The sequence below is a fragment of the Branchiostoma belcheri genome, unplaced genomic scaffold (assembly GCF_001625305.1).
Source record: "Branchiostoma belcheri isolate BF01 breed outbred unplaced genomic scaffold, Haploidv18h27 scaffold41, whole genome shotgun sequence".
Classification (NCBI taxonomy): domain Eukaryota; kingdom Metazoa; phylum Chordata; class Leptocardii; order Amphioxiformes; family Branchiostomatidae; genus Branchiostoma; species Branchiostoma belcheri.
The window spans coordinates 250245-276805 of record NW_017804032.1 but is presented as its reverse complement, the minus strand read 5'-3'; the positions used below and the strand labels follow the sequence as shown (position 1 = coordinate 276805).

Sequence of the window (26561 nt, the reverse complement as noted above, 5' to 3'; positions counted from 1 at the left end):
GGCTGAACCGTTCCTCTTCAAGGACAGGTCCCAGCGGTCCATTGTCATCGCCTGTACAGGTTTGCAGCAAGTGGCTGTCCCCCTGTGGACTGAGTTCAGGGGGTAAGGCATGCCTCTAGCAGAATGGCCTCCCTGGGTTTAGGGATACGAATCTGCAGCGGCGTTGTCAGGTCAGACATGCTGTCATTTTGTGTCGCCTCATGTTTTGCCCTGGATTTGTGATGGGTCTCCATCTCATACTCTGTTGCAGAACTTGTCATTGTTGGGATAATGTCATGCCTATCTGCATCCACCTCACTCGACATGCTTGTCAAAATACTTTTGTGTAAAAGTGGGGGAGGTCTACGTAAAGATTCTTCATCTGAGGTGTCTACACAGTTGTCTTTCGATGTTCTGACAGACGAGGTCCTTACACTTTCTGAAGACTGTAACGTCTCCACTGAAGCTGGGACTTCAGGAAGGGGAATTATGTGCAACAAATCTCTTGCTATCTCCTCAGCCATGCTTCGAGCATTTTGTTTCGAATTCAAAGCATTTCTTTTCTCTTTACTTTTGCTTGATGAATACACCCTTAGCGCCCTGTGTCTTCTAACACCTTGTGAATTTTCTGTGTCACGAACACCACTTTCAGGTGCTTTTTCATCTGTCACTTTCTTTGGCTGACTTCCCAAAGGATGTTCATCACTTATTGGTTTTACCCTATCATGATTGGAATCTGCTCCACTTGTTCTAAGATGACCAATTGATGATGATTCTGACGCTGTTTTAAGCAGAGGAGAAACAGCTTTCCTTGATGCAAGTCTTGGGTCTTTGGTTACATGGATTCCTGGATACCTTCCTTCCCTCAATGTGGTCCGTGGATCTCTGTAACCAACTTTGTTGTCAGGCCTTACTGCCATAGACTTTCTATCATCTTTCTCAGGAGTTCTATTACTTTTGATTGTCGAATTCCCATTCACCTTTGAGACAGCATTGATGATACTGCCAGGTAGGGTTACTGTCATAGGCGAGCAGGGGGTTTCATCTGGCAAATCATCAATCCCTGTTTTCTCCGTCTCCTTCCCTTTGGATCCGTTCAAAGTAGCAATTGGCGTTGGTGTGTACTGAGCAACCGTTCTGGTATGTCTGTCATCCCCTCCCATGTGTTTAATAGCGCCCAGGTCTTTAGACGAGATTCTCTTAGCTTCTGGAGACCACCTTGGGACAACTCTTGTACCTTCCCCATAGCTGTGAACACCGTTCTGCCCTGGTATTCTCTTGCTGCCTGAAAGACTATGATCTTTTCCTTCCCTCTTCCTCTTGCCCTGCGTGGTGCTCAGCACCTGTTTCAAGCTGTGCAGTTTCACCAGATTGGGAGTACTAGCAGCAAGCGGAGGTCTACTGTCTTGGGAGAGCGAGGAGGTGCTAGCTGATTCGGATGTCCTCTTGTTTTCCATGCTGTCGTGTCCATTGCACCTTGGATCAGGTTTTGCCTTCAGCTGGTTTGTCATGTTCAGCTCATCCGCAGCTTCTTCAGACTGTTATAGAAGAACAAAAGGCCAGAAAAATTTAATTTTGAAAATCTTTTCTAGTCGTAAATGTGGTAAGAGTTAGCTATGAGTCTACATGTAATAGTACTTAAACTAAATCATTCAGCAAATATGTGTAACATCTCAATGACAACAACGACCTTAACAACTGTATATGGACACCATTGCTTGCTCATTTCATTGGCAAAGGTTATTCTCAACCAGCATTGTTACCTGTTCTTCTGATGCTTGTAATCTTCCATTTGAGGCTAAGGTACTACTTGCAGCTTGTGCCTGATATTGCAAAGCTGTCTTCCCGGCAGAGTCCCTGAAAAGGATGGAAGGTATCATGAGTTACTTACTGATCTTTGCAAAACTGAAATACTTATTTATTAGCCTTAATCTGAACTGTTCCATGGTTGATATACTGAATGTTAAACTGTATGGTGATTTTTCATTGTTATTAAAATGATGTATCTTTTATGATGATCGCTTTGCATTCAACAGCATTGCCAACGTATTTTACAGTACAAAATTTTCATCCAGACAACAAAGAAAGGTGGACAAGCCTGAAATTCTGCCCACCTGATGTTGATATCTGCACCCTTGACAATGAGATAGTCCACCACATCATGGAAGCCTTCCCGACAAGCCAAGTGTAACGGGGTCGAACCATCTGGCAGCAGCTGTGGGGGAGGGACAAAAATAGTTCAATGATATGTTATTTATATGGTCGTATGATTATGATGAGGTTTAGTATAGTACCAAATATACATACTGTGTAACAAAGTAGGTAATTTTTCTTCAACTCAAGAAAAAAAATCATCTCAAAGACCTCACGATCGTTGCTCTCAACAAGGAGGTTTAGATATCCTCCTTGCTGTCAATTAAAATTAGCCACTCGCCCAATAACAGGGCGGGATTTGACCACGTGATGAATAATGTATCTGATCAAGACGAGGAACCGGTAACCATGGTTTGTACATCACCACCAACCCTATATGCGACACTGCCGATTCGTACACGAACTGCAGCCGCTAGAGGCCGCCGCTGACGTCGTCAGCGCATTGCGGAAACCATTGATGAGTGGTTCTGTACAGACAGCCGGTATGGACGGCAAGGTCGCGTCCTTTAGTTAATGTCTAGACATATAACACAGTCGGTATAATAAACTACTGACTGCACAGCCGTTCAATAGACTTTGACCGAGATCGAGCTATGGTTTTGATTTAAAGCTACGTATCGCAAACGGTCTCAAAGTCATCTACTTAATGTTCTGTGCGCTTGCTCCAGGCATTTTATGCAGGTAATATAATATTCTGAAACGTTATGCATTGAAAGCAACCCGATAACGCCATCCTATGCAAACCCCTGACCTGGCCAGGCCGGCCGTTACTCAACAGAGCCGGCGGACGATATCGACTTCCGTGCATGCTCGTTACCTCACGTGACCCTGGGCAACTGGTCATTTGAATTCAATGGTAGACTGCCGAAACTCCCATGCGTTTACCTACTACGTTGGAACAAAATTTCAGAACATTAACACTTGTGCTATATATGGTAAAGTGTAGCATTATGTCGCAAAAAAACATATACCGTGACGTTATAGTACTTGTAGCGGCAACATACGAAATGCTTGATTTCGCCTGACTTCGAGCCCCCATTTTAACGGAATGGACTATGAACCACGATTTACAATAAGCGGGGTTAACGACCGACTGGTCATGTTATTCTACAGTCGGTGCGTAACGTTTTATGAGCGCGCTGCGTTGGGCGAACCCGACGTTTAATGTTGGAACTAATTATTGTACAACGTGCAGCGCATGTAACACGGCAACTTACGCTCATTCCCATTAACGTTCGCCAAGCGCACAGCATTGACCTCTAAAGCTATCGATTGTAAGTCCATCAAACACATGCAGCACACCGCCGATTGTGGATCATTAAGCCACTGGACCCACCAAAAAGTGTTGCATAGCCGTTGGACCAAAGCGACGGGAATTGCCATGGTTTGAGAAATGACGTCATGCATGACGCACGCACCAACAATCAGTACATGCCCAACACCATGCACGGCTTCCCAGAAGTTCAACCTAATACCCGCCTCCGCCAGCAAGGCGCAGGCAAGTCTCAACTACTATGCAGCGTCGCCGACGCTAATTTCCGTCTCGCATACGGTCGATGCCATATCACAGAACGGCGAACTTTAAGTGTATTAGAGGTCAACACCGTGATGTTTGGTGGCGTAGAGGATTGGGGTTTCAGGACCAGGCCTTTTCATCCGGTTTTGAATCCGAAATTTATCAAGTTTTACTAATATCTTTACTTATTTTTCATGATGTTGTCATACATTTGCATTGAATGCTGAAAGACTTTTAATACGTTTTAAAATTTCCCTCCTCACAATAAGTTATGGTATGCACGGATGTGGCAAGGGGTGATATGTCAGACAGCTTCATCAAATGGCAACGACCGTTTACGAGACAGAAACGCGCGTCGCCGCGTGCTTCTCAAATCTCCTTAGGCTACATTCCGATTCATTGTCCCACCACGCACGGCTTCCAAGAAGTCCAACCTAATAAAATCCGCTTCCGCCCGAAGGTAGAGGGGCGAGTCTGAGGTCAAATTACAATCCAGCATCATAGCGTCTTTCCTATGCTAATTAGGGCGTGATCCTATATTGCCTTAGTTATAAACTGGGAGATGACATCGATGCTAGCCAAAACGTACAAAGACTAGAAAGGTAACATCTTCAAGGCAAATGCATAATGTTTACCTTCGCATGTGGTCTGCTCTGTTAATTCTTACTCAAACACATTCACATATATGATCAGACAGGAATCTAAATCCCCACTGCTATAAAATTGCAACATGATGTAACCCAACACTAGTTACCATGGTTCAGGTCATTGACCTTATTGGTTTGGAGAAGAAGAAGAGGAAACAGAGCAAAAACAATGTTTTCCTTCGGTAAACGTAAAAAGATGCATTACATTGCATCATATTTCTAAATCGAATGAGGTCGCTTAGAGGATGTCCAATTCCACAAGCGCGAAAACCGATGACTCATCCGACGAAAATGAACGATTCTGTCATCATTACGATGTCAGGGTGAGTAATACAACATGTTGCAGTTCATCATTGTCATTTAGGCCATGTTGATTTGATTATATGGATGACATGCGAGCGAACATGAATAATTTTCGTCCGTTTCCGAAAAAAAGGTTTGGGCCATACTATAATTGTACAAGGAAGCTGCAAAATGAGGAAATATATCTCATAAATTGCAAAACAAACATTGGAATAAATAATAATGTTGTATAAAATGCCAAAATAAATTTGAAAGGAAAAGAAGAAGAAAATGTGAAGAAATCTTCATTCTATACTCTGTGTTTAGTCATTTGTTCAACCTTCATGACCATATAGATTTTATAATTAAGTTTAACTTTTTTTGCCAAATCATACTGATGCACCGAAAACATAACCTTCTTGGCGAAGGAAATGAGGTAAAATATATCCTATATGTCGCGTTTGAGCCGTACACCTTACAACGTGACTTCATGTTCATGCCCATACGTGTCTGGCCTTACTAACAATGCCCCGCCCTGGGTACGCGTGACTGCAGAAGTGACCGAGCAGACGACAAGTTAACGTATTCAGACCCAACTGTCTGTGGACTCTCTCCGCCATGATGTCATGCGTTTAAAGGTTAACGACTTTGTAGCACGGATGGCGGCCGCCGGACAAAGTACACAGCCATGGGCGCGCCGAGAACCATAAAACAATATACTAGTAGTGTATTGATTGAAAGACCTTTGTTGTACCTTTATGCTCTTACAAGCTAAGTATAGCTTGGAAGCTAAATCATTTTCTTATGACATGTCCGGCTTTTACTGTAGATTGACAAAAATTAATGTATATAGTCACAAGTAAATTTAGTAAACCTTTGCCAAAGACAAACCTAGACAATCTACTTATGTCATGCCCCGACTCCATATCTATGTACCGAGGCCAATATGTATGTAGCGCTATAAAGAGAGACAGAATTGTGACAGAAATGCTTAATGTACATCATTTCAATACGCCATTTACGTTATATTTATGTAGCTTCGGTTTCCAGGAATAGACTAGTATGACTGTAAAGATCACATTGTCATCCTTGCCATACATTGCACCATGTACAACTGTCGAGCAATAAAGATCATTCATTCATTCATTGATCAATCCACATAGCTAATAAACAGATTAAAAATCATGAGGAATCATGAGAAACTATGTTCTTATCATCTAAACGATTTGCGTCACAGCGTCAATTAATTATGCTAATAATGTATGATTGGAGGGCAATATAAAATCAATCAATTGCATAACATCATTATAAAAATGTATCAATAATTTGAAATGTGTTCATGGGGCTATTTCACAAACAGACATACAATACAAAATCAACTGTTATGTAAAGGGAGGTTAATTTTTTTTTAACTTCCTTTACAACCGGCCACATGTGTTTCTTTTTCTATTCCAACATTTATTCATTGTTATTATTTACGAAGTGTTTTCAACTTATTTTTATGCCGCCACCAACGCAGACACACGCATAAACGAACGGCATATCCATTTGTATAAAGTGAGGAAATTCGTGTAAAGTGCCTTTCCCAAGGGCACAAGATCGGTGGCATGACAGGATTCGAACTCGGGACCTCATGGTTCCTAGCCGAACGCTCTGTCGTTACGCCACACCCACACATACGTGGCCATTTGATTTCCTTTGAGTTATAGAGCGTACAATTCAAACGTGTCTAAAAATGATCCGGAAGCAACGATGCAACCGGACCTAAGCGCCCCAAAACCCAGTCGACATCACGTACTGCACCACTCATATTACTGTGCGCTTTATGTGTAAATAGTCGATACCCCTGGGCACCTCGTACCGCCGTGGTAACGGCTTAGCGACGGTATCTTTTCCTGTCCCTCAAATCGTCAGATCGTGACTTGATAATAATATTCCCACCGATGGTAACAAGATTCGATTCCCGTGGAGTGTTCTTGAGGTGGCGTATACCCTGACAGCATACTAAAATGTGGTATCATTTTACGTTGAAAGAAAAAGTACTGGTTCAAGTACCTGTTCCCGTGCCTGGAAACATGAAATCGTGACCTGATAATATATTTCCGAACGATATCTGATTCCCGTGGAGTTTTCTGGTACTGATGCTCCGAGACGGAATACTAAAACAGTGTAATATTTCACCAAGAAGCCTTGGCCCTAGTATCATGTACAAACCGTGACCTGAGAACACATTCCGAACAGCGGTAACAAGATTCCAATCCCTTTTCTCTGGCTCATATATAGAGACATCACGTACAAGAATAGCATACTAAACACTGTGCTATTTTACGACGAAAGAAGAAAGCCAATATATTTTTTGGAACATCTCATAGCGATCGCTATACCCCCGAAGCGCATCCGCTACGGTTAAGTAAGTTACCTAAAGTCAGGATGTTACTTTGCGTACTGAATGCAAATCAACAGAGGAACGTTTAAAGCGATAACATCATGTGATTTTTCAAACCTCAAAGACATTCGTTATCTCTAAAAGAGGCCACAGTCTAGTACACGTACGGTCTTGCCACGTACGGACATAATATTGGATGTGTAAATAAAGTCATTTTTCTTACTTACTACATGTACTACCTTTTTAGCAGATAGTGAACTTGATGGGCAATTTTTTTTCGGTAAAGAATATCAAAAAAATATTCTTACACAAGTACTTGAACGATTCCAATTTGTGTAAAAAGGGACGATAAAAAGCAATAACATTAAAATATCTAATTCTAAAAGGTTTATAAGTTTACTACAAGCGCAACGGTATGTTAACCGACGCATGGCATATGTTCTGGCGCAATTCATTTGAAACATAAAAAATAACAAAATTAACGAGTTTATCGTCTTTTGTCATTATTTTTGATACGAACGTTAAGCAGCAAATGGCGGGAAGCTATTAATTATGTCATGCATAAAACAACTATAATTTGCATTGAAAATACGTGTAAGCACACACCAGCAAATACGTGCGGAAATACGATTTAATATTGTAGGTATCGATTTTTAAAAATATTTCTTCCGGCGTGAGATGCTCTAGTGGAGCAAGGCGGCCTAAGAAAAATGTTGTGTTTCCTGTTTCAGTCCTGAAAAAAAATAGGGTTAGGTAGGTAGGGATTATCTCTTTTTTTAAAGCTTTGGCGACCTCTAGTGATCCAACTTATACAATACAGTTTAACAAAGTAAAACTTACACGAGGACACGTTCATTTTCATTGTCAATGTTGGAAAATCGATTGAACAATATTTCGTCACTCAGGTGTCAGACCATGGAGCTAGTAAAGGTTGATCAGCTCGAAATATGTACGTCCATTGAAGGGGTCCACACAAAAAAGGCTAGCTATGGGGTCGGCATTTTTTCTAGGGTCGGTCGGGAAACATGAAACACCACATTTTTTCCTAGGCCCAATTAAAGACAGCCCGTTCTAGATATGTCGCCATCGTGGTTCGGCGTTCAAGCCTTGCAGGGGTCCACACAAAAAAAGCTAGCTTGGCAGTTTTTCTAGGGTCGGTCGGGAAACAGGAAACACAACATTTGTTTTCCTAGGCCCGATTACAGACAGCCCGTTCTAGATACGTCGCCATCGTGGTTCGGTGAGGAAGCAATAAGCGGAAGAATCAGGCAGGCAACGATAGCGTCAGCGGCGGGAGGCCGTGTCAGATATTATCGGCTCCTAACATCGGCGCAGCGCGACGTCAACATTAGTATGGAACAGGAACAAAAACTGCATACGTGCATATCCGCGGGAAGGCTGTATACTTTACTGCAACTATGCTATCGTCTAGACTGCTCGAAATATACAGTTTCGCTGGCAGAATTCGGTACAGAGGAGGATCTTCATTATTCTACGACTGACAAAAATTGAGACGGAGGACGCCACATCCTACTTCTTTTGATACACTTGTCACTGAGTCACGTGTTTGCGATTTGCATGAAGTTCACAGAAGTGGTGGATTCATTCCTTGACAAAGACTGGTGTCGTGCAGTCGAGTGCTAAGATGATAATAATCTCCATAGGTAAACGTATATAAACGTATCATCCTGTTGAGGACTGTTGTAGCTGTAGTAGTACTACTTTGAAAGGGCTGCTATCCTGGCTGCGGTCGAAAATCTCAGCGTATGAAGAAGGCCCACGTTACGTGCGGTCACAACCGTGTGACGCCACATTTTTGCTGTGAATCACAAGACACCTGTTTCGCGTGAAAAGAGATGATTCTCCGTTAGACACAGTTGACTGCTGTTGCGGCAGAGGCTCAGATCTGGGAATGGTTTTGACCTTCCAGGCACAGAATACCAACTATATCCGAAGTACGGTAATGTTTCTCAAACGATCCACGCGGGATACCGCACCAATTTCCGCTGTATGTCCGATGATAGCCCCCGACCTTGTGCGTAATGCGTTTGAAACGTGCAAAAAGAACGCGTCTCGCGAATGAAATTACGCCGCCCTTAAATCATCAACTTGTAGCAGGCGGTGTTTGTGAAACTGAACTCAAAATTAGCTATCCTCTTCCTAACTCTCCATGTAATGTTAAGAAATCTGCCAGGCGACGCAAACCCGTGTGCCTTCTTCCTTAGCGCGAGAGCAATCTGACACAGAAACACGGTATGTACAAACCTGGAGATATATAATATTTATTTATTTATATTTAATTATTTATATATAATACTGTATACATGTATAAAACAAAAACAGAAGTCCCGCCCCAGTACGAAAGAAAGATCAACATACTACAAGATTCGCAACACTTACCCGCCTACTAAATACCATCATAATCCAAGCTTGGCAACTACGTCAAACCTTTGTCCACATACATTCACACCGAGACACACGGCAACTGAAAACACATAACCTCATCTTCAAGCAGGTACTGACAGCAAACGGATGTATGGTGCGCGGGATGAAGAAAACTAGGCCAACCGTTCGCATCCGCCATTCGCTAGTATAATACCCTTATCTCTGGGCCCGGTCACTAACATCGATCTGCAGACAAGACATATCTATCTGCCGCGACTCTTCACGGGCGTCGTGTGACATGCTAAACGGTGAAGGCAAATTACCTGAGATCATCTCCCATGAGCTCAGGACGTGACGTTTCACCGCCAGTGGGCTAGCCCCAGGCTGTGGAGGCCCAAGGGCCAGAGAAACATAATCTTCAAGCAGAGTTTTTAGTAGCTTGAAATCTATCTAGTCTTGTTCGCTGTAAGTACGCTTCCAAAACGTCACTCCAAACCCTTTTGGGAGCGGATCTGTAGCCAACAGATTTCAGGCTAGAGGTTTAGGTTTAGGCTTAGCTTATTTTTGACGTGTTTTGGAGCATTTTTATCGGGCTTTGTACTGGTATCGCTTTTTTTACGCCAGCCAAATGGATGTTGTCCCGTCAATTAGATACTGTGTTGCAGCCAGCAAAAGATGCTTCTTGGAGAAACAGATTGCACCCCAAAGCCCTCAAAGGCAGCAGAATCTCTTTCCATTATACCCAAAGTTACTGCTGAGTCGAACAGCGCACGCTTGTCAATTTTTTTAGATTATGGCATACCAATAAAAAAACAGATTTTCGCGTACAAAAATATTGCTAGAGTGGACATAGTCTATGACGACTTTTAGTACTTCTACATGTACATCTAGTTCGTCGCAAGTGTTATAAATGTTTAATCAAAGACAGACTAAATGCGGCAGACGTTGACCTTGTGTTACACCCACGTAGCTTCATTTTTACACTCTGCGAGGAACATAAAAGGGAGGAAGCACGTTTCTTGTGGTAATGAAAGATCTCTCGACATCTGATAACGTAGAGCGGTTTCCAAGAAAACGACAAGCGGGTGCGGTTTCGGCGAAACACGGTGTCTTTATAATCAATGTAAACAAAGGGCGCTTTTTTATTGTAACACACGCAGGATGGAATGTCGTGTGTGTAAATATATTCCGCCATAGATATTCCAAGTGAGAAAAGGGAAAAACGTTTTAACATAAAAATATCCTTTGCTTAAAAACACATTCAAACGCTTGTTTTAGTGCATTTTTATTCCTAAACTACCAAATTGTATATCTAATCGAGCCACATACATCGCAATGAGCAAGGTGCGGCCTTGTAAACGTTTAAATCCTTGTCTCCGTGCGGGTACGTTTTCAAAAACATGATTGACCTAAATACTCGCAAGCCGAAAGGAATATGAGATTTGCAACGCGATCATATCCCCGTATCAAAATACGTGTTCGCCCGAGCTGAATTAAAGGGAATCGATGCAATACTTCGGTAGCAAATTCGGTAGAAATATTTTTATGTCATTGATAATTGTCATATTAAGCGCATATGCGTTATTAGAATTGTGATAAAATGTTTTCATTCATTTTATCCGTTTTTTTACAACGCTTTTCTTACTGAAAATATTGGCAACGTCTTTTCGTACCCTGTCTTTCTTGTTCACGTACCTTAATAATTAAGTTATTCCCGTTCCTAGTCTACCCTTTCCGTGATTGGTTGATCACTGCGACCACGTGACCCATAACCGTTAGTAACGTTAACATCATCATGTGTACAGTGTACGTGTCTGAATCAGAATGTAGCGCCTGTAGCCAGAAATAAAAGGGAATAGAAAGCGGCTTATCGCTTACAAGCCGTAAGTGTGTAAACGGGCCCAAGTCGTACCCTGTCGCGTGGATTACGTCAGTATCTCCTTATATAAGCGTTTTAGGGGTGAAGACCTGTCTCGTTCGAACAATGGTGGATCTGTATTCTCCAAGTAGACGCTGGAAGTCAAAGCTCGATTTCTAGCTCCCTGATTGCGCTACAAACGTATTCTCCAAGCAGATCTTTTGGTGGCTGTAAAGACAGTATAAAATTGGCCAGGCAGTATCTATTTGCTAGACAGTTATATTCTTTACGCCAAAAAGCAGTTACTCAAGCAACTGGATATGATTTTGGAAAAGGTCAGACGTTTCAGCTAGTATTCACTAGCTTTCGTTAGTGACTGAGAGACCAGAGGGGGAATGCATGTTTATAAGTTATATTCTTTCATTTATTCACATCCATTTATTGAGTATTAGGCAAAAAAAAGCACAGGTTGCTTATGTGACGTCTTCTACTCAAAAACATAAAACGAGTAATACACAATGACAAAATAAATACATAATTACAAAGTGGTTGAAAGAAAAATGAGTATAATTTGATTTGAGTTATTTGATACCGTCTTTGCTGCCACCAAACGATCTACTTGGAGATTACTACAAACGGTCCACTCAAACAAAATCGGGAGCAAAAAAAAAATGATGATTTTGCGTTTCAACAATCTGCTTGGTCGGTTGGCATATTTGCCCAATCCCCCGAATTATCTGAAAACATTAGAACGCATCCTCACAAATTTGCACTGCTGTTAATCATTCCATAAAGGGCTAGAAGAAACTTCGTGGAAAACATCTGACAGCAGAATTTACTATCGTAAGACAATCATCTCCTTAACACATTTATACCGCTATTCACTTCCCCGGCTAAGACGCAATCCTTCTGACATCTTTAACCTAAGACTCTTAGCCGACATTGTCGTGGAGATACATGCGCCATACGTTTACACCCTTGATGATATGACGTCTATGGCAGCTCAACTACATAAAGGATCACAGGCTCACAACGCCCTGGAGACTATAAAAACCTAGTGAAATGAATATACCTCAGAGAAGGGCCTCCAAAGCGTTGCCATGTCGTGTGGTGGAGAGTTTGACAGAAGAGATTGTTCTTTGACGATTAGTCTAGGACAGCGTTCTCAGTGACCCAGAAAATAGCCTTCTGCTACTCGGCTATAATGCAGGTATAATTCGTCCCTTCTTGTCGCGATCTTCTTGGCTCGTTTTCAAGTCTTTCCATCCGCGCAGAATCCTGAGAACTCGAAGCGTGAGCTGGAAGTCTTGTTACAGCGAAGCTCCGGTGAAATATAGCGGTGTTTCAGCACTGATGCCTTCACCGAACCTAAGACAAAGCGTTGGGTCTTCAGATCAGGCGGCGTGCAACATGGGGCAGATCTGTGAGCTCGGCCGCCGTGAGAGGATGAAGAATGAAGCGGTGGGTTCCGCGCACACGCCGCCCCGTTTCTCTACCTCCCTGCGTGGTTCCTCTCACCTACGTCACGCGGTACAGGTCGTGTTCGCACCGATGACAGTTCTAAGCCTTGCCGGGGAGAGGATCGACCGTGAATCGGGGAAGATGAACACGGCTGCCGTTCGGTCCGCCTAAGAAATGTACCACACGTACAACAACGCACCACGCTCCGCCACAACAACCAAACGACATCCGCTGCCAAAGCTGGAATCGGGTAAACAGTATGGCGATTGGACGTCGCAGCAGAATGTAGGGCAGGAGCGTCGTGACGCGCAGGATAGGAGAGACAGCAAATGATTACGTATGGCAGAACGGGAGGGGATCACAGGCGTATCGGATCCCATAATACCATCGATTGAGCTAAACTGTGGTTAAATCATTCCGCGGGCAGCGTTTCCAATTTAGCCCGTGTGTACTGCGCACTGTACTGAGTGGTGTGTGACGCAGCGCTCAAATGGCACAATTCTGGGGGGACTGTCCATTAACACCTGATCGTGTACACGGCCACGTAATCATCTAGAACGTAACGGCCGCTTGTAAACCAGATACACATTTATATACAGGTTACACGGGCCTGTTCTTAGTCACTAATGAAAGATAGCGGATGCTATCTGAAACGTCTGGTTCCTCGGAGAATTTATGCAGTTGCTTGGTTTATTTTGTATTACGTAACGTTATACCGGGGTGTCTTACCTTCGCTTGTACAGTCGGAATTGTTTACACTAAAGGAGCGACGGAGTCCGCACGGTTTGCTGGTTTTACATAGGCGTGGCGCTACACGCAGTCGCACGCAACCGAGGGGTCATTCGCTCGCTACATCTGAGGGTGACAACTTCGCACACAACAATACGTGATCATACAGGGGCGACCGCTAACGCCCACTGTGGCAAACTCCATTTTGAACACGATCATCCATGAGAGTTATAATCATACTCTCCAAGCAGTTTCATTATGTTTACCGAAGGAAAACATATTGTTTTTGCTCTGTTTCCTCTTCTTCTTCTCCAAACCAAAAAGGTCAATGACCGGGACCAGACGTCTCTCACCATGGTAACTGGTGTTGGATTACATCATGTTGAAATTTTATATGTACGAATATACCATATTTTATTATATATTCACCATATGTATAAATGTGTTTGAGAAAGAATTAACAGAGCAGACCATATGCGAATGTAAACATTATACATTTGCTTTGCAAATGTTATCTTTCTAGTATTTTTGACGTATTTTATTCGTTTTACCTGGCTTTCTTTTTTGTACTGGTACCTCGTTTCGTCAGCCAAATGGCTGACAAATACACTGCCTCGCCTTCATTGTCTTGCAAATTCCATACTGTCTTGGAGATTACGTTTTCCTTGGGACACAGAACGTGGAAAACGGCACGTCCCCTGTCTCTGGAAAGGGTGCGACGTCTGGTTTCCGGCCCGATCCTGAGACAGATCTATTACGGCCAATATACAGGTGGGGGAGGTGGAATTGACGCAGGTTTAAGATTAAACCCCCCAAACTGTTACGTGTACAGATATTTAGATTTCAACTGAATGTATATCAGGTTGCGTTGAAGCTGGAGTCCTTTCTAGATCAAAATGCTATATTTAGACGGCGTTCGTTTCCTGGTGCCAAATCTGAGCACATACAAAATTTGCAAATGTATGTATATCTATACATTTATGGATAGACAGTTTTTCAGTTCAGCCGTATCAGTCTTTTTCAAGGAATGATCGAGCAATCCATCGCATCATTGATGTGACTTCATGCAGTTAGAACACGTGTTAGATCAAAAGGTGCTGGAAGTTGGTGGCGTCCCCCGTCTCTAATAAGGGATGGTTGTAAGGTCTTGGTATCACTCTCGAACGAATGTATATCATGCACTAAAATATGTCAATTCAGTCTGCTGTCTCCAAGCGTTCACGAAACAACAACGTTTTGCTGAAGTAAGGTCATTTCCTTAAAATTTCATTGAAATGTACGATTAGAGCTCATTTCCTTTTATAATTATCATTGAAATGTAAAGAAAATAAGCTAACGCAATAAGTCTTTTTATAACTTGACGAAACTCACCTGGCAAATTAAAGGAGACACGGTACTAGTAGCGCACTGGAAACACTGGGCAACGACAAGCATTCAATAATGAAACGGCGTGGCCTTTCCGGTCCGGTTTTTCGGGGTCTTTACGTATTGATTTTATCTTTCGATACAAACCTTTGCCAACCGGATAACCTTTAACCTAGGCATAAGGCCATGTAGGACACTACCTAGAAACCGATAGAAAACGTTACGCTATCTTCCCAACATCTGTTTGTGGAGTGTCCAAAGTATAGTTGTTGACAATTGTTACAAAACAATATCAAATATCATTTTCTTCACTTTCCCATGGGTGCATTTTTGGTTCCAAAAAATAAAATACAAAATGCAAGCATGCAGCCTTTTGACAATTTATGAAAAGAATGCGGCCTTTTGACAATTTATGAGAAGAAAATTTTCTGATGTCTGTTGCTGTACAGTCAAAGGCATTATGACAAGTCTATATGCTTCTTACTTCCAGTAAGTCCATCTTGAATTTGTACTGTGGAATGTGTATTGCAAGGAATTCTGGGATAGGTCCATATTCCTCTTTGGAAAGTATCTGTACTGCGTACGGTATCAGCTAAGCGTGTCAATATTTTCCTTACATCGCTGGGCGGCGATCTGCGGCCAGGAATGCGGAGCTCCAACGCCCCTGCCTCGCCAATTCCGAGGCCGTGACTACGTTAAACGCCCTGCGGCATCTACTTATTGGTGCGCCGACGCGCTGCACATAAACACGGGGCCCCATTTTGTATGCTTGACTTGGGGTTGAATATTTGAGGTGCACAACACCGCCTACACACCACCTTTGTCTTGCGTGCGAAAATAAAAATCTGAGCCACAGAAACCACCACAATCACGGGTCAACTTAATCTTCAACTTGATCTTTTGGTGGCTACAAAGACAGTATCAAATTGGCCAGGCAGTATCCATTTGCCAGGCAGTTACCACTTGCCACACGAGGCTGGCGAAAGAAATCATACATACCAGTACAAAAAAAGCCCAATAAAAACGCATAAAACACGTCAAAAATTGAGAGTAAGCTCAACAACCATGGAAGTCTTGATTCAAATCTAGTTGATCCGTCGCTGCGGCAGTGCAGTTATGTTTTTGAGAGTATGTTCAACAACCATGGAAGTCTTGATTCAAATCTAGTTGATCCGTCGCATCGGCAGTGCGGTTATGTTTTTCAAGGACACGTCTGCCGTGTGTACGTGTATATCCTCCGCATGTTGCTACAACATCAAACTGCACGGATCAAATTTGGACCGACATCGAGCAAACATTCCCAGGCTAAATAGTTCCGCAAGCGCGATCTCTACCTATGCAACATAAATCCGTAGGAGCACGCAAACGATTTTTCTATCCGAGGACATTTTTAAAACTGTCTTCTATCACGGATTCCAAACAAATGATGGTATTCTGGTTGCGTAGATTGTTCCTGTAGAACTGACTTTACTGGTGCTAGAGGTGGATCCACGGAATGACGTCACGAATATAATTAGCTACCTCCCGTCTCATGCCGTTACCATGGCATGGGCGTAAAATTGAGGCATGGAAAAATAAATTATGGCCCTTCATATCTTGATTTCGGTATTCGGTGAGAATGTAGCAGATGTGTGTGTTGTTTTCTCTGAATTTGTCTTCTTTGGACTATTTTTAACTCGTGGTCAGTTGTTTTGGTGATATTTTAAATCAAGGCGGAAGCAAAACATAGTCTCCAAGGAGATATTTGGTAGCTGCAAGACAATATCAAATTGACAAGACATTGGCAGGTTAACTATCCAGTACACAAACAGAGTTTGGCTGGCGAGAAAAAAAATCGACAAACATCGGGAAAATGGGAAAGTAAACTAGAAAGTAAAATTTGCAAAGCAAATGCATGATGTTTACCTTCGCATATGGTCTGCTCTGTTAATTCTTACTCAAACACATTCATATATATGGTGACAGGAGTCTAAATCCCTCCTGCTATAAAATTGCAACATGATGTAACCCGACACCAGTTACCATGGTGAGAGACAGTCTAGTTGACCAGGTCAGAGGTCAGTGTTTGGAACGGAAGAAGAAGAGGAAACTGAGCAAAAACAATATATTTTCCTTCGGTAAGTATAAATACTTCGGAAAAATGGGAAAGTAAAGAACTGCACAGTCCTAGCACAATTGGACGTATTCTGGACTGAAATCAACACTAATATTCTATTGATTTTTTTTTTGTCGTGAATTCTTGCGCATTACGTTATAAGCCACGTTCAAAGCGCTGGAAACAACCCTCCCTCTCGGCCATGATCGATCCTACCGGTCTGCACTTCAAAGTCACTCTAAGGTCTTTCTCCACGTTTCCCAAACGAGCTAAATGGAGTAGAACAGATAGGATATTTTCGGTACCCTATGTTGAAATGGAAATAAAAGAGTTCCTTTCTTGTTTTATTATCATGTTGAATTCTCGTGTATATGTGGATATTTATGTTTCTACAGTTTCGATCATATTGACCGTTTGCTAATTTTAGATATACAGTGTAATTCACATGAGGGCCATAAATTATTGCACATTGAAAATCCTTCCATGTTTAAGGTCGTCCGAAGGATAAACCAATAAGCTTGTATATTCCAGAGTTGACAGGGACTTGTAAAGAATTCAGATTGTAACAGCCTTACGATAGGTAGTATGGCAGTTATATACTCTTTAAATCTCAAGATTTAACGTCCTGAGTTGTGAAGTACGCGCGTACATTCAGCAAGTTAAATCAACCCTTCTCCCACTGATATCTGTGAGGCAAAAATGTAATGTCGCTGACTGAAAACGGTTGATTTTTTTTTCGTATTGTAGGTTTGTTCTGTCCATTTTTTGGTTCCACCAAGAAATGGACTTGCTTTGGGGCCATTTCAAACGCTTCAAGTATGAAATGATGACGAAAATGTGCTAGGAAATGGCAGTAAATGTCAATATCACACAGATTTCCTCCTCCAGAATATTTCTGTTTTGCCGCCCTGAACTTGCCTCTAATCGTAAGATTTAACGCTCTGCTTTGTGAGGTATGAGCGTACATGTTTCGCCACGGCGGGGCAGCTGCGCTGTTGCTGTACGTGTGTGTAAGTAGTCTGTGCCCTTTACCCAGCGGTGAATGCCATCACGTCGATATTCAAATGTTGCAAATGAACTTATCGGGATCCTCCCACTGCCTGGAGCTGGGAATGATTGTGGCTACGTGACTCTCCTCAGCAAGGTCAACCATAGCCTCCTCAACAGGCTTCGGAACGGGCTTTTTTCAACCTTCATCAGACGGTTATGTTTTCGGATGGCGTTCGTGTGTTTGTCTGTGTGTGTCTGTAAACACGATAACACGAAGTTGACATCTCGTGATTAGAATACGCTAGGGCCTCAAAATTTGGGTGGTAGATAAAGAAATCGGATAGCAATAGGAAAACACCACATGATCAGGAAAACAAATAGTCAAGTCACGATGTCTGTTAAGGAGGCTTGTGAACCGGTTGACGTATGGACATCCATCGTAGTTCACCTTGATGGAATAAGATCATACTTAAAGAGGTCTGAACTTCTTTAATGCCGATCTATCTAAGCAGTTACCAAACATTAGGGCCTTACTGAACCAAGACGGGGGACGCTATAAACATTCTGCATTTTTATGCACCGCTTACCCAGTCACACGTACTATATATCTGCATGAAGTTATGCCGTTGACGTGATGGATTGCTCGTTCCTTGACAAAGAGTAGTGCTGTTAAGTCGATAACTCGCATTTTCAAACTGTGCTGGAAATTATATTTTCACCTAAAGTACATTTGTAATGCTACAAAACATCATCTACACAATGCTACAAAATATCAGCTACACAGTTATCATTTATACAGCAAACTACCGTAGCATACTATCCTGGGGAGTTTTGTACAAAGAAATTACAGCATTTCCCCATGCTAAACGACTGGGCTAGCAGCAAGCGGTCACATGGACACAACGGATATGCGTAGACATATCGGGTAATATCTTGAGCAACAGACATTCGCTGATAGGCAAAGAGGGGATAACGCCCTCGTCATATAGTTGTCATTTCAGTTCACGTCTCGCTTGCTGTGCTTGAAGTAAAATTATATGTTCACATTATCTCTTCACATTATCTCAATGCCGCTCAATAATGGCTTTCCCCATATCATGATTTTACACTAAAATCGCCGTGTATTTTGAAAGTATGGTGGTTGTTCGAATGATTCTCGGCATCGACTTCTTAAAACGGATATACGATGTTATTCAGAACTTGGTGCTTTGATTTCCTACCTTGACGTCTATATCTGACTCCAATCTGAAATTATATCGACTTCTGCGTAATTTTTGTCTGACCAAATCATTCCACCAGCGCCTAGGCTCATATCCCCTTGCTTCACATCTCCGGACTTAACCATTTATTCTAACTTTATCTTCTTTTAAATCTCTTTGCAAAAAGAATATTACTATCTGCTCGAAGACATTCAGTGCATGGTATTACATACGACCATAGATTACCATGGATCACCAGCTCCGACATAGCTAGGAGTGAAGTGAGATAAAGGAAAGAGAGAGAAGCGCCCAGCGAGCACTTCAACAAAGAGGTAATATTAATACGCATATGCATGCACCAGGTTTTCAATTACGTCACAATCTCACATGGATTCACCCTGCTGTGTAACTCTTTAAAGACAAGAGATGTAAGATTAGGACGATGTTCGAAGTCAATTTCCTGGCCATTTGTTTCCGAAGTGAGATGAATCCTATCTCATAGCATAACGTTATCCAGGGAGTGAAAATCTGATATCACTGTGTCATACGGTCGCACCGAAAAACTGCCTGTAAATTTACATGATGCAAGAGTGTATCCATTGGTACCATGAAGGGCGTTTGTGTGAGTTATTTTTGCACTGTTCCTTGACACTACAAATATAAAACAACTATAAATGTAACATTTGCAAAGGAAATGCATAATGTTTACCTTGACCTGGTCTAGCCTAACAAACTACACCTCTGTTTATTCTTAGTCAAATATACTCATATACATGTACATGTATATGGTGACCAGCCCCTCCAACTTTTGCTACATAATGTAACCCAACACCTCAGGGTGTCTGCTACAGCACCAGTTACTATGGTGACAGACGTCTAGTCCAGGTTACTGACCTTATTTGTCTGGAACAGAAGAAGAAACCGAGCAAAAACAATCTGCGAAGGTAAACATAACGCAAGTGTGCTAAAATGTGCCTAAGTTGTCCATTATGTGAAGATTTTGTAATCCAGGACATTTTCAGTCACCCAACAAAACCCTACTGAGCACCTCGTCAACCACAAAGCGCCGGGGATGAAGCGATGTGAACGGCATGTCTTACAAATATGCGATATTCTCCAAACGTTTTCCTTTCGGGCTCACGCGGGCTCCCCATCATGTTTGATACGTTAAAACATGTTATCAGCGTCTGGCATCGACGTATCATAAACAATGTTGTCTCTGCCGTTCGCAGAAAGTAATGATCACATTCGACAACTAAGTAATGATCCTATGCGGCGTTATCATTAAGGTAATTCTTCACTCTCAATGTAGCGAGCGCGCGGTAACGCTCTACGTGGGTGTATATGATTATATTTAAGCCTTGCAGTGACATATCGCAAGATGACATAATTTTTGTGGGCGCTTTCGACACTTCCATGTTCTATCCTGAGAATGAGATAATACACAATCCATGGTAATGATCTCATTGCGTATATAATTTAATTTTCCTCGCATTGTCATTTCATATTGAAAGAGTCATATGTTTACTCAATTAACTAAATTTTACATTTTCGTTTATTTTTTTCTGGTTGAGTGTCATCCATTTGTTTATTCCTGGTTATTTTTGTTTAGTTCGGGAGTAGATTACCAAGAATATATATTTTTACGAACGCTATTAGATTAAACCAAAAAGGGAGAAAATTAAAACAAAACAAAAAACGTTTGACGCCACACGGCACGACACACTTTGCCGGTTCACAACAGGTCACGTGACTGACGTGGGGTGTGGGTCATTCGTCCTGCTGAAGAGAGTAGAGACAGTTGTACATGACCACGGCATTAAATCGGTAGCAAACTTTGAAAATTTCGTACCGGTGTCAAGATTTATTTTATGCATTCGCATGAAAATAAATCAAAATTCCATAAAATTTCCATTTACCAAAATAATCTTATGCATCCATCACGGTGTATGCTTTTTCCATCGGTTGATTATCTGGACATTATTGCTGTAATTACTGAATAAGTATATGAATTGATTCAATTTTGGTGCTCGTTCCGTTGCGGTGGCCACAAATCGGTCTATCTCTCGGATGTCACTATGTGTGGGTGGACCAATTGATAGTACCGGCAAGCCATCAATCCATTCTACGTTCTGAGAAACCGGCGGTCTTAATTACTGTTACGCAACTCCCATCCAAATGAAGCGGTCACGACGCCAAATGGCACTAACAGACGCAAATGCGTACATTTTAGATTTCAGAAAAATTGGCAAAATCAACCTACTTTAAAACACCTCTTAGAAACATTATACACTTTGGGCAAAACCCACGCAGTCGTTTCTAAGATAGGTTGAAGAAGCAGCCTCCCAAAGGACCAGTAAAAGAGCCGATATTACGTCTAGTAGTAATGTCAATGTAAGCCTGAGAAAGACAAGGTAACAAAGGATGATAGGTTCTCATATGAAAGGATTTACAAGACGCTTCTGACAGAAAACTCCCGATACTCCATTTCAGACGTCGAAAACAGCACGGAGCCTTTTAGCCCGGCTTCCGACGCCCACTCACTCTTAGCAGTAATGTTTGACATATCATCTTATGTTTCCAGCATCGGATCGAATTGTAACTTGAGGAGCGGAAACGGGTGCCAACTGTATACACGTTATACTTTTATCTAGCCATAAGCACGGTCTAGTACTAGTAACAGGTTCAAGTTACATGTACGATACGATGGCTTTTATATCTAGTGCTGGAATAATCGACCATATTCTGACAGCGGTTATGACAGTATCCGGTGAGGGGAATGCTGACTGGAAGTCGTTCCGTACGACCTGAGGTTTCGTGTTTAAGATTTTCTGATCTAACGTGACATATGCTTATGTATATAACGTGATATGGCTGTGCTCGCTAAATGTTCAACTTCAGGCATACCGATAACCCCCTTTTTAGCCATTTGATTCCGATGTCTGAACGTGTCCTGGACTGACATAGTCGGTTTGGAGTTTTGCCTGCAATTAACCCATTTTTACAAGGGCGGAGGACGCCACAGACTATCTGCTACTGCTCCATATGGAGTTACGTCGTACGCGTATCCACATAACGTAACGTCAATGAGGCCATGAATTCTTTGACAAATACTAGCGTCGTACAGTCTAAATTTCTTTGGCAATTGCATGTTTAAGATTCTTCTTGGTAATATATTCGGTTAAAATCTATTTATAGTTACAATTGATCGCGTAGACTGATGTTGTTGTTGTGGAGTATTGACTTGGTATTTGGACGGCATTTACCGTTGTAGCGTTTTGTTTTAGAAAAAGCTGTTGCTTGAATGGATTGTGACTGATAACAGAAGTGATCCAACACCTTGCAACGTAAGTATTACGTGGTACAAAATAAGTCAAGCAGCATAGAATTTAGCGACGTTTGCATAGACAGTTTCTTTTTTGCATGGTTCTCCTGTCATCTCCGTGTATGTGATGTATACGATGAGCACAGAACGTAATTTAGAAAAACGGGGGTCCCCTTTCAGTCTTACTGAAGGCTGCGTGTGCAGATCATCATCTTGCTATTGTTCAACTGTTTTCTTTCTCTATTTATGCTTCCTGTTTTGTCGGTGTGGGCAAGGAGGTCCACCTATCGACCTACAGGTCATTCTTCGCCGACTTCTCGTTCCCTAGTTGCTGGGGTAACGATAAAGCGCTGTGAAAGGTGCGTCTTCATTGGTCAGGTAATTAAGTTAGTAACTCAAGAAATTGACCGGATGCAATCACAAAGGTACAATCATCCGGGCATCGTTACGACGTCACCAGTGCTTGAAATCGGTATGATAGTCTCTATGCTTTTCAGTAGATATAAAAAAAGTATTAAACACGTTTGTAGATGAAAGTTGGGGTGCTTGCTAGCTATAGGTTTACGTTGTTTTCCGTCCCTAGCGACTGTACCATCCCTTGCAGTCGGACTGTTATCGTGTTTTTTTTTACTACACGACTTTATAAAATGTCTGGCAGTTGAGACGATACGGATGGAAGAACATACACGAACAATTTTGTTCACACAGAGCAAGGAGGTTATAGTATCGCGTGTAAAAGTTCTTCACAACACTAGGATATCCGTTTGACGAAACTGCCGTTCAATATGGTGGCCTTGAATTGGGACTTTGAAACTAAAGGTTGTGGGTTCGAACGCCTAGCAGGTCTCAATGCTGTACCCTGGCCTTGGGACATGGCACTTTACACTTATCTCCATACTCTATCTCAAATCGGTTGAGCTGAGGAGAGCCATACATTGTCATTCTTGCTGTGTCATTTTGCAGTAGGACATAGTCTATATGTTTAAACCAATTAGTTTCAACAGTTCTTTTCGTCAAAACGTAGCCACTTTCTTTTAAATACATATTTCCAGCTTTAACGTCCTCTATACGTTTTGTGAACATAGTGGGGGTGTGTACGGGGGTAACGTGGCAAGAAAAACAACAGAAGGAACCCTGGCCACGGCACTGGGTATACATAAAGGTGTACAATGTATACAAAATAAAAAACATGGGTGGGGTGCTAGCGCTATCGAAATGTCGCCCTTCCCCTTCGTACTTCCCTGTTACAATCGCATCGTGAACGGATGTGTCTGATGAACTATTTCCCCGCATATTTGAGTTACATGGTACGTAAATACCTCCCGACTGTGATTTTTTTTCACTGGCTATTTCGTCGACTAATGTGAATATAAACGCAAACAATTGACGCCGTGTACGAAAATCAAAGTGGACAACTCTTTCAGATATTATAATGTAGCACCAGACCAAAGGTTTTGCACATTTCGTCCAGAGCAAATTGAAGATGAATTTCACTTTGTTGTGAAATGGCCTTGATACGATGTTTTACGAAATAAAGTTATTCACATTTCTATAATGAAGTACATGTACAACAGATTTCAAGAACTTCGATGCTACAGACAGATTTGAATATATATTTAGATGCAACAACTCCCGCAATGCAAAATACTTCTTTGTTATTAGAAAAATACCAAAATTTATGATTAGTCCAATTCGATTGTAACACTATATCAAAGGCTTATGCTAGCCCTTTTTGTTTTAGTTATTATGATGTTAAGTTTTATTCTATACCTTTTTTGTACTACGTTTAATAGTTGTTGCGATATTATACCATGCCATGCATTATACCATGTACGTTTGTCGTGCAATAAAGTTCTTCTATACAACATCTTATCGTTACATTTTCGTCCAACATTTAGCGCAACAGAGAATTTTCGCGGCCTCAATGGAAAATAACCTCAGCTACGGGAACAATTTCAACAAGTTGTAACACAAGCATGTCCTTCAACGTGGGGAGGGCGTACTTGTAAAATGTCGTAGCTGGGCCATAACGTAACGATTCTAGATCTGCAGTTGTAACTATGACGCAGATTCTTGTACGTGGCAACCCACTGTAACATCCATAATTACTACTTGAACTTTAAGATTTCACCATTTACGATAAGCCCTAATATTACGTACCGAAAAGAATACTACAAGAGACATGTTTTTGTAGCAAACTGGTATTAAATTTAAAGATATAATGATTACAATGCGTTACGTAATACGAAATAAGCAACTGGATTAAATCTCTGAAGAGGTATTTGATTTATTTTGTATTAGGTAATGTTTTACCTGGATATCTAACTTTCATCGATAAAACAACACGTTGGTTATGATTTCATACTGTTGCCTTCGAATAACAACGGGTTTTGCCTCTTCTTATGTATATTAATGAAGATACTTGTTACGTAGTGCAAAATGTTTTGTTCTAATCGTTTCTTGATGTTTCACGTAGAATTTTTAAGTGTATCGTATCTATCGTTCTAACCTTTATGTTTAAGGCCTCTAAATTGCGCAAACAGCAATATTATACATAAAGGCTACAGCAGACAGAAGTTTGCGTTGTTTTCGTCAAGAGGGCGTAAGGTTATAGTTATAGTGGATTACCAAGACAATCACTGACCTAAAATACGTTGTGTTGTTATAAAAAATTTGCTCAAGTCTGAACATTGCGCCGAACGTCAACACTGTGTACTCGCCGTGCTTTGTTATGATTTAATATAATAACCATGTCATGTTTTTCTGTGTCAACCTTTTTCCCTCGCCGTACTGTGTCCATAACGTAAACAACGCGTAGACGTGAGTCACTTTTTGCACCTGACTCATATAATGACGAAACGGCTATTTTGGATTTCCCTGCAACAACCATCGCAACGACTGTTTGGTTTTACGACGGTCTTGCGACTGTTTCAAGAGCGTCGTAAGGCCGTTGTGTTTTAAGACATGAACGCACCTGTGTCTGTGACACGTTCTCAGTCCACTTTCATAACAGAATGGCCCTTCAGAACGGAACGTTTTTCCAATGCCGTGTCCTAAATCTGCTAACCCGGCGTCCCCAGCCTTGTACGTACGTAGTCTCGCTTGGTATTTGCTCACCCCACTCCGAGCACTACGCTCCCGACATGGCGGGCGACACACAACACTTGCGACAAAACCACTTCCGCCATAACAGCAGCTAGCCCCCGCGCCATACATTCTCCTCCCGTACCTTCCCTCCAAAACATGTCGCAGTGTGGGGTGTGTGTAGAAGCATTATCTTATATAAACCCGACACGTATATGAAACCCGGACACACCTGTGGTGGTCGTACCACTCTCCGACCGACCCTTTCACGAATGCTACACGAAGCACAACTTTCGAACTTTATCGAGGAAAATGCAACATACTCACCTTTAAGTGTCACGACTTGGAGCCGTTGAACGTTGTCACTTGTTCTTCTTATCCTATGCATCAGGCTCGAGCGATGTTACTACGCCCCGTGGCCCCCAGACCTAGACCTATATATTCCGAACTCAATACGTATTGACTCACCTTCGCATTGATATCGTTCCCCTTCTCGATTATTCTTTGAATTCTCTTGATGTCCGAGCTGCGTATGGCCGCCAAAAACCTGAGGAGGGGGAAAAGAGGGTGTATTATGCCTGTCTAAAGCGGGCGATCAGAAATCCAAAGGTCGAATCCGGCCCAGAAACATCGCTCTGACGATTGGCATGACGCAGGAAGAGAGACAGGGTGTCACGCATGTGGGAGGGAAGGAAGCTGGAGGGCTTACGCCTCGGCGCTGGTCCCACTGTCCCCCGCCGGCTTGGCTGACACCTCCCCGTCCTTGCCGACACCCAGAAGCTCCCAAATATTGCGCTCTTCTCGCACAGCCATGCGATCTGGTGGAGGCTTGGCGAAAAGTAGGCGAAGCACGATGGTTCCGTAGGTTCAGTTGAAGTACAGGAGCCTTGCATAGGGCAAACACTTCGTGCAACGATAGTCAGGACTAATTTGGGGGTTTCCGGCAGTCTCTACATTCAACGATAACGTCACAATCTCAAGATATCCTGACCTTAAAATAGAACTAAACTTAATAGAATCTTTGTACAATCTTTTATAATCGTATAGTTTTCAATACCGGATCGGACCGTAAATGAATAAAATAAATGATATATGTTAATGAGACG

At 42.1% G+C, this 26561-nt stretch overlaps 1 protein-coding gene across 2 annotated transcripts; it reads right to left on the bottom strand.

Moving 5' to 3' along the window:
* Position 1: 1 nt before the first annotated feature.
* Positions 2–26471, bottom strand: LOC109477806. 2 transcript variants are annotated; one of them, XM_019779202.1, is made up of 5 exons: positions 26165–26471; positions 25924–26002; positions 2094–2194; positions 1743–1836; positions 2–1517 (listed from the first exon to the last, which is right to left on the bottom strand). In XM_019779202.1, the coding sequence occupies exons 1-5, from the start codon at positions 26266–26268 to the stop codon at positions 96–98; spliced, it is 1800 nt and encodes a 599-aa protein (XP_019634761.1). In that variant the 5' UTR covers positions 26269–26471; the 3' UTR covers positions 2–95. The 2 variants fall into 2 exon arrangements, with proteins under 2 accessions (XP_019634761.1, XP_019634762.1); XM_019779203.1 differs by lacking the exons at positions 25924–26002; positions 26165–26471 and adding an exon at positions 12280–13150.
* Between the last annotated feature and the right edge of the window lie 90 nt (positions 26472–26561).

What these genes read in the sequence shown, in the direction of transcription:
- LOC109477806 (XM_019779202.1), bottom strand. Translation starts at nt 26,268, where the DNA reads ATGGCTGTGCGAGAAGAGCGCAATATTTGGGAGCTTCTGGGTGTCGGC. An exon ending in AGTGGGACCAGCGCCGAGGC is followed by an intron (nt 26,003 to 26,164) that starts GTAAGCCCTCCA and finishes CCCCCTCCTCAG; the next exon opens with GTTTTTGGCGGCCATACGCA. An exon ending in GGAACGATATCAATGCGAAG is followed by an intron (nt 2,195 to 25,923) that starts GTGAGTCAATAC and finishes CCTCCCCCACAG; the next exon opens with CTGCTGCCAGATGGTTCGAC.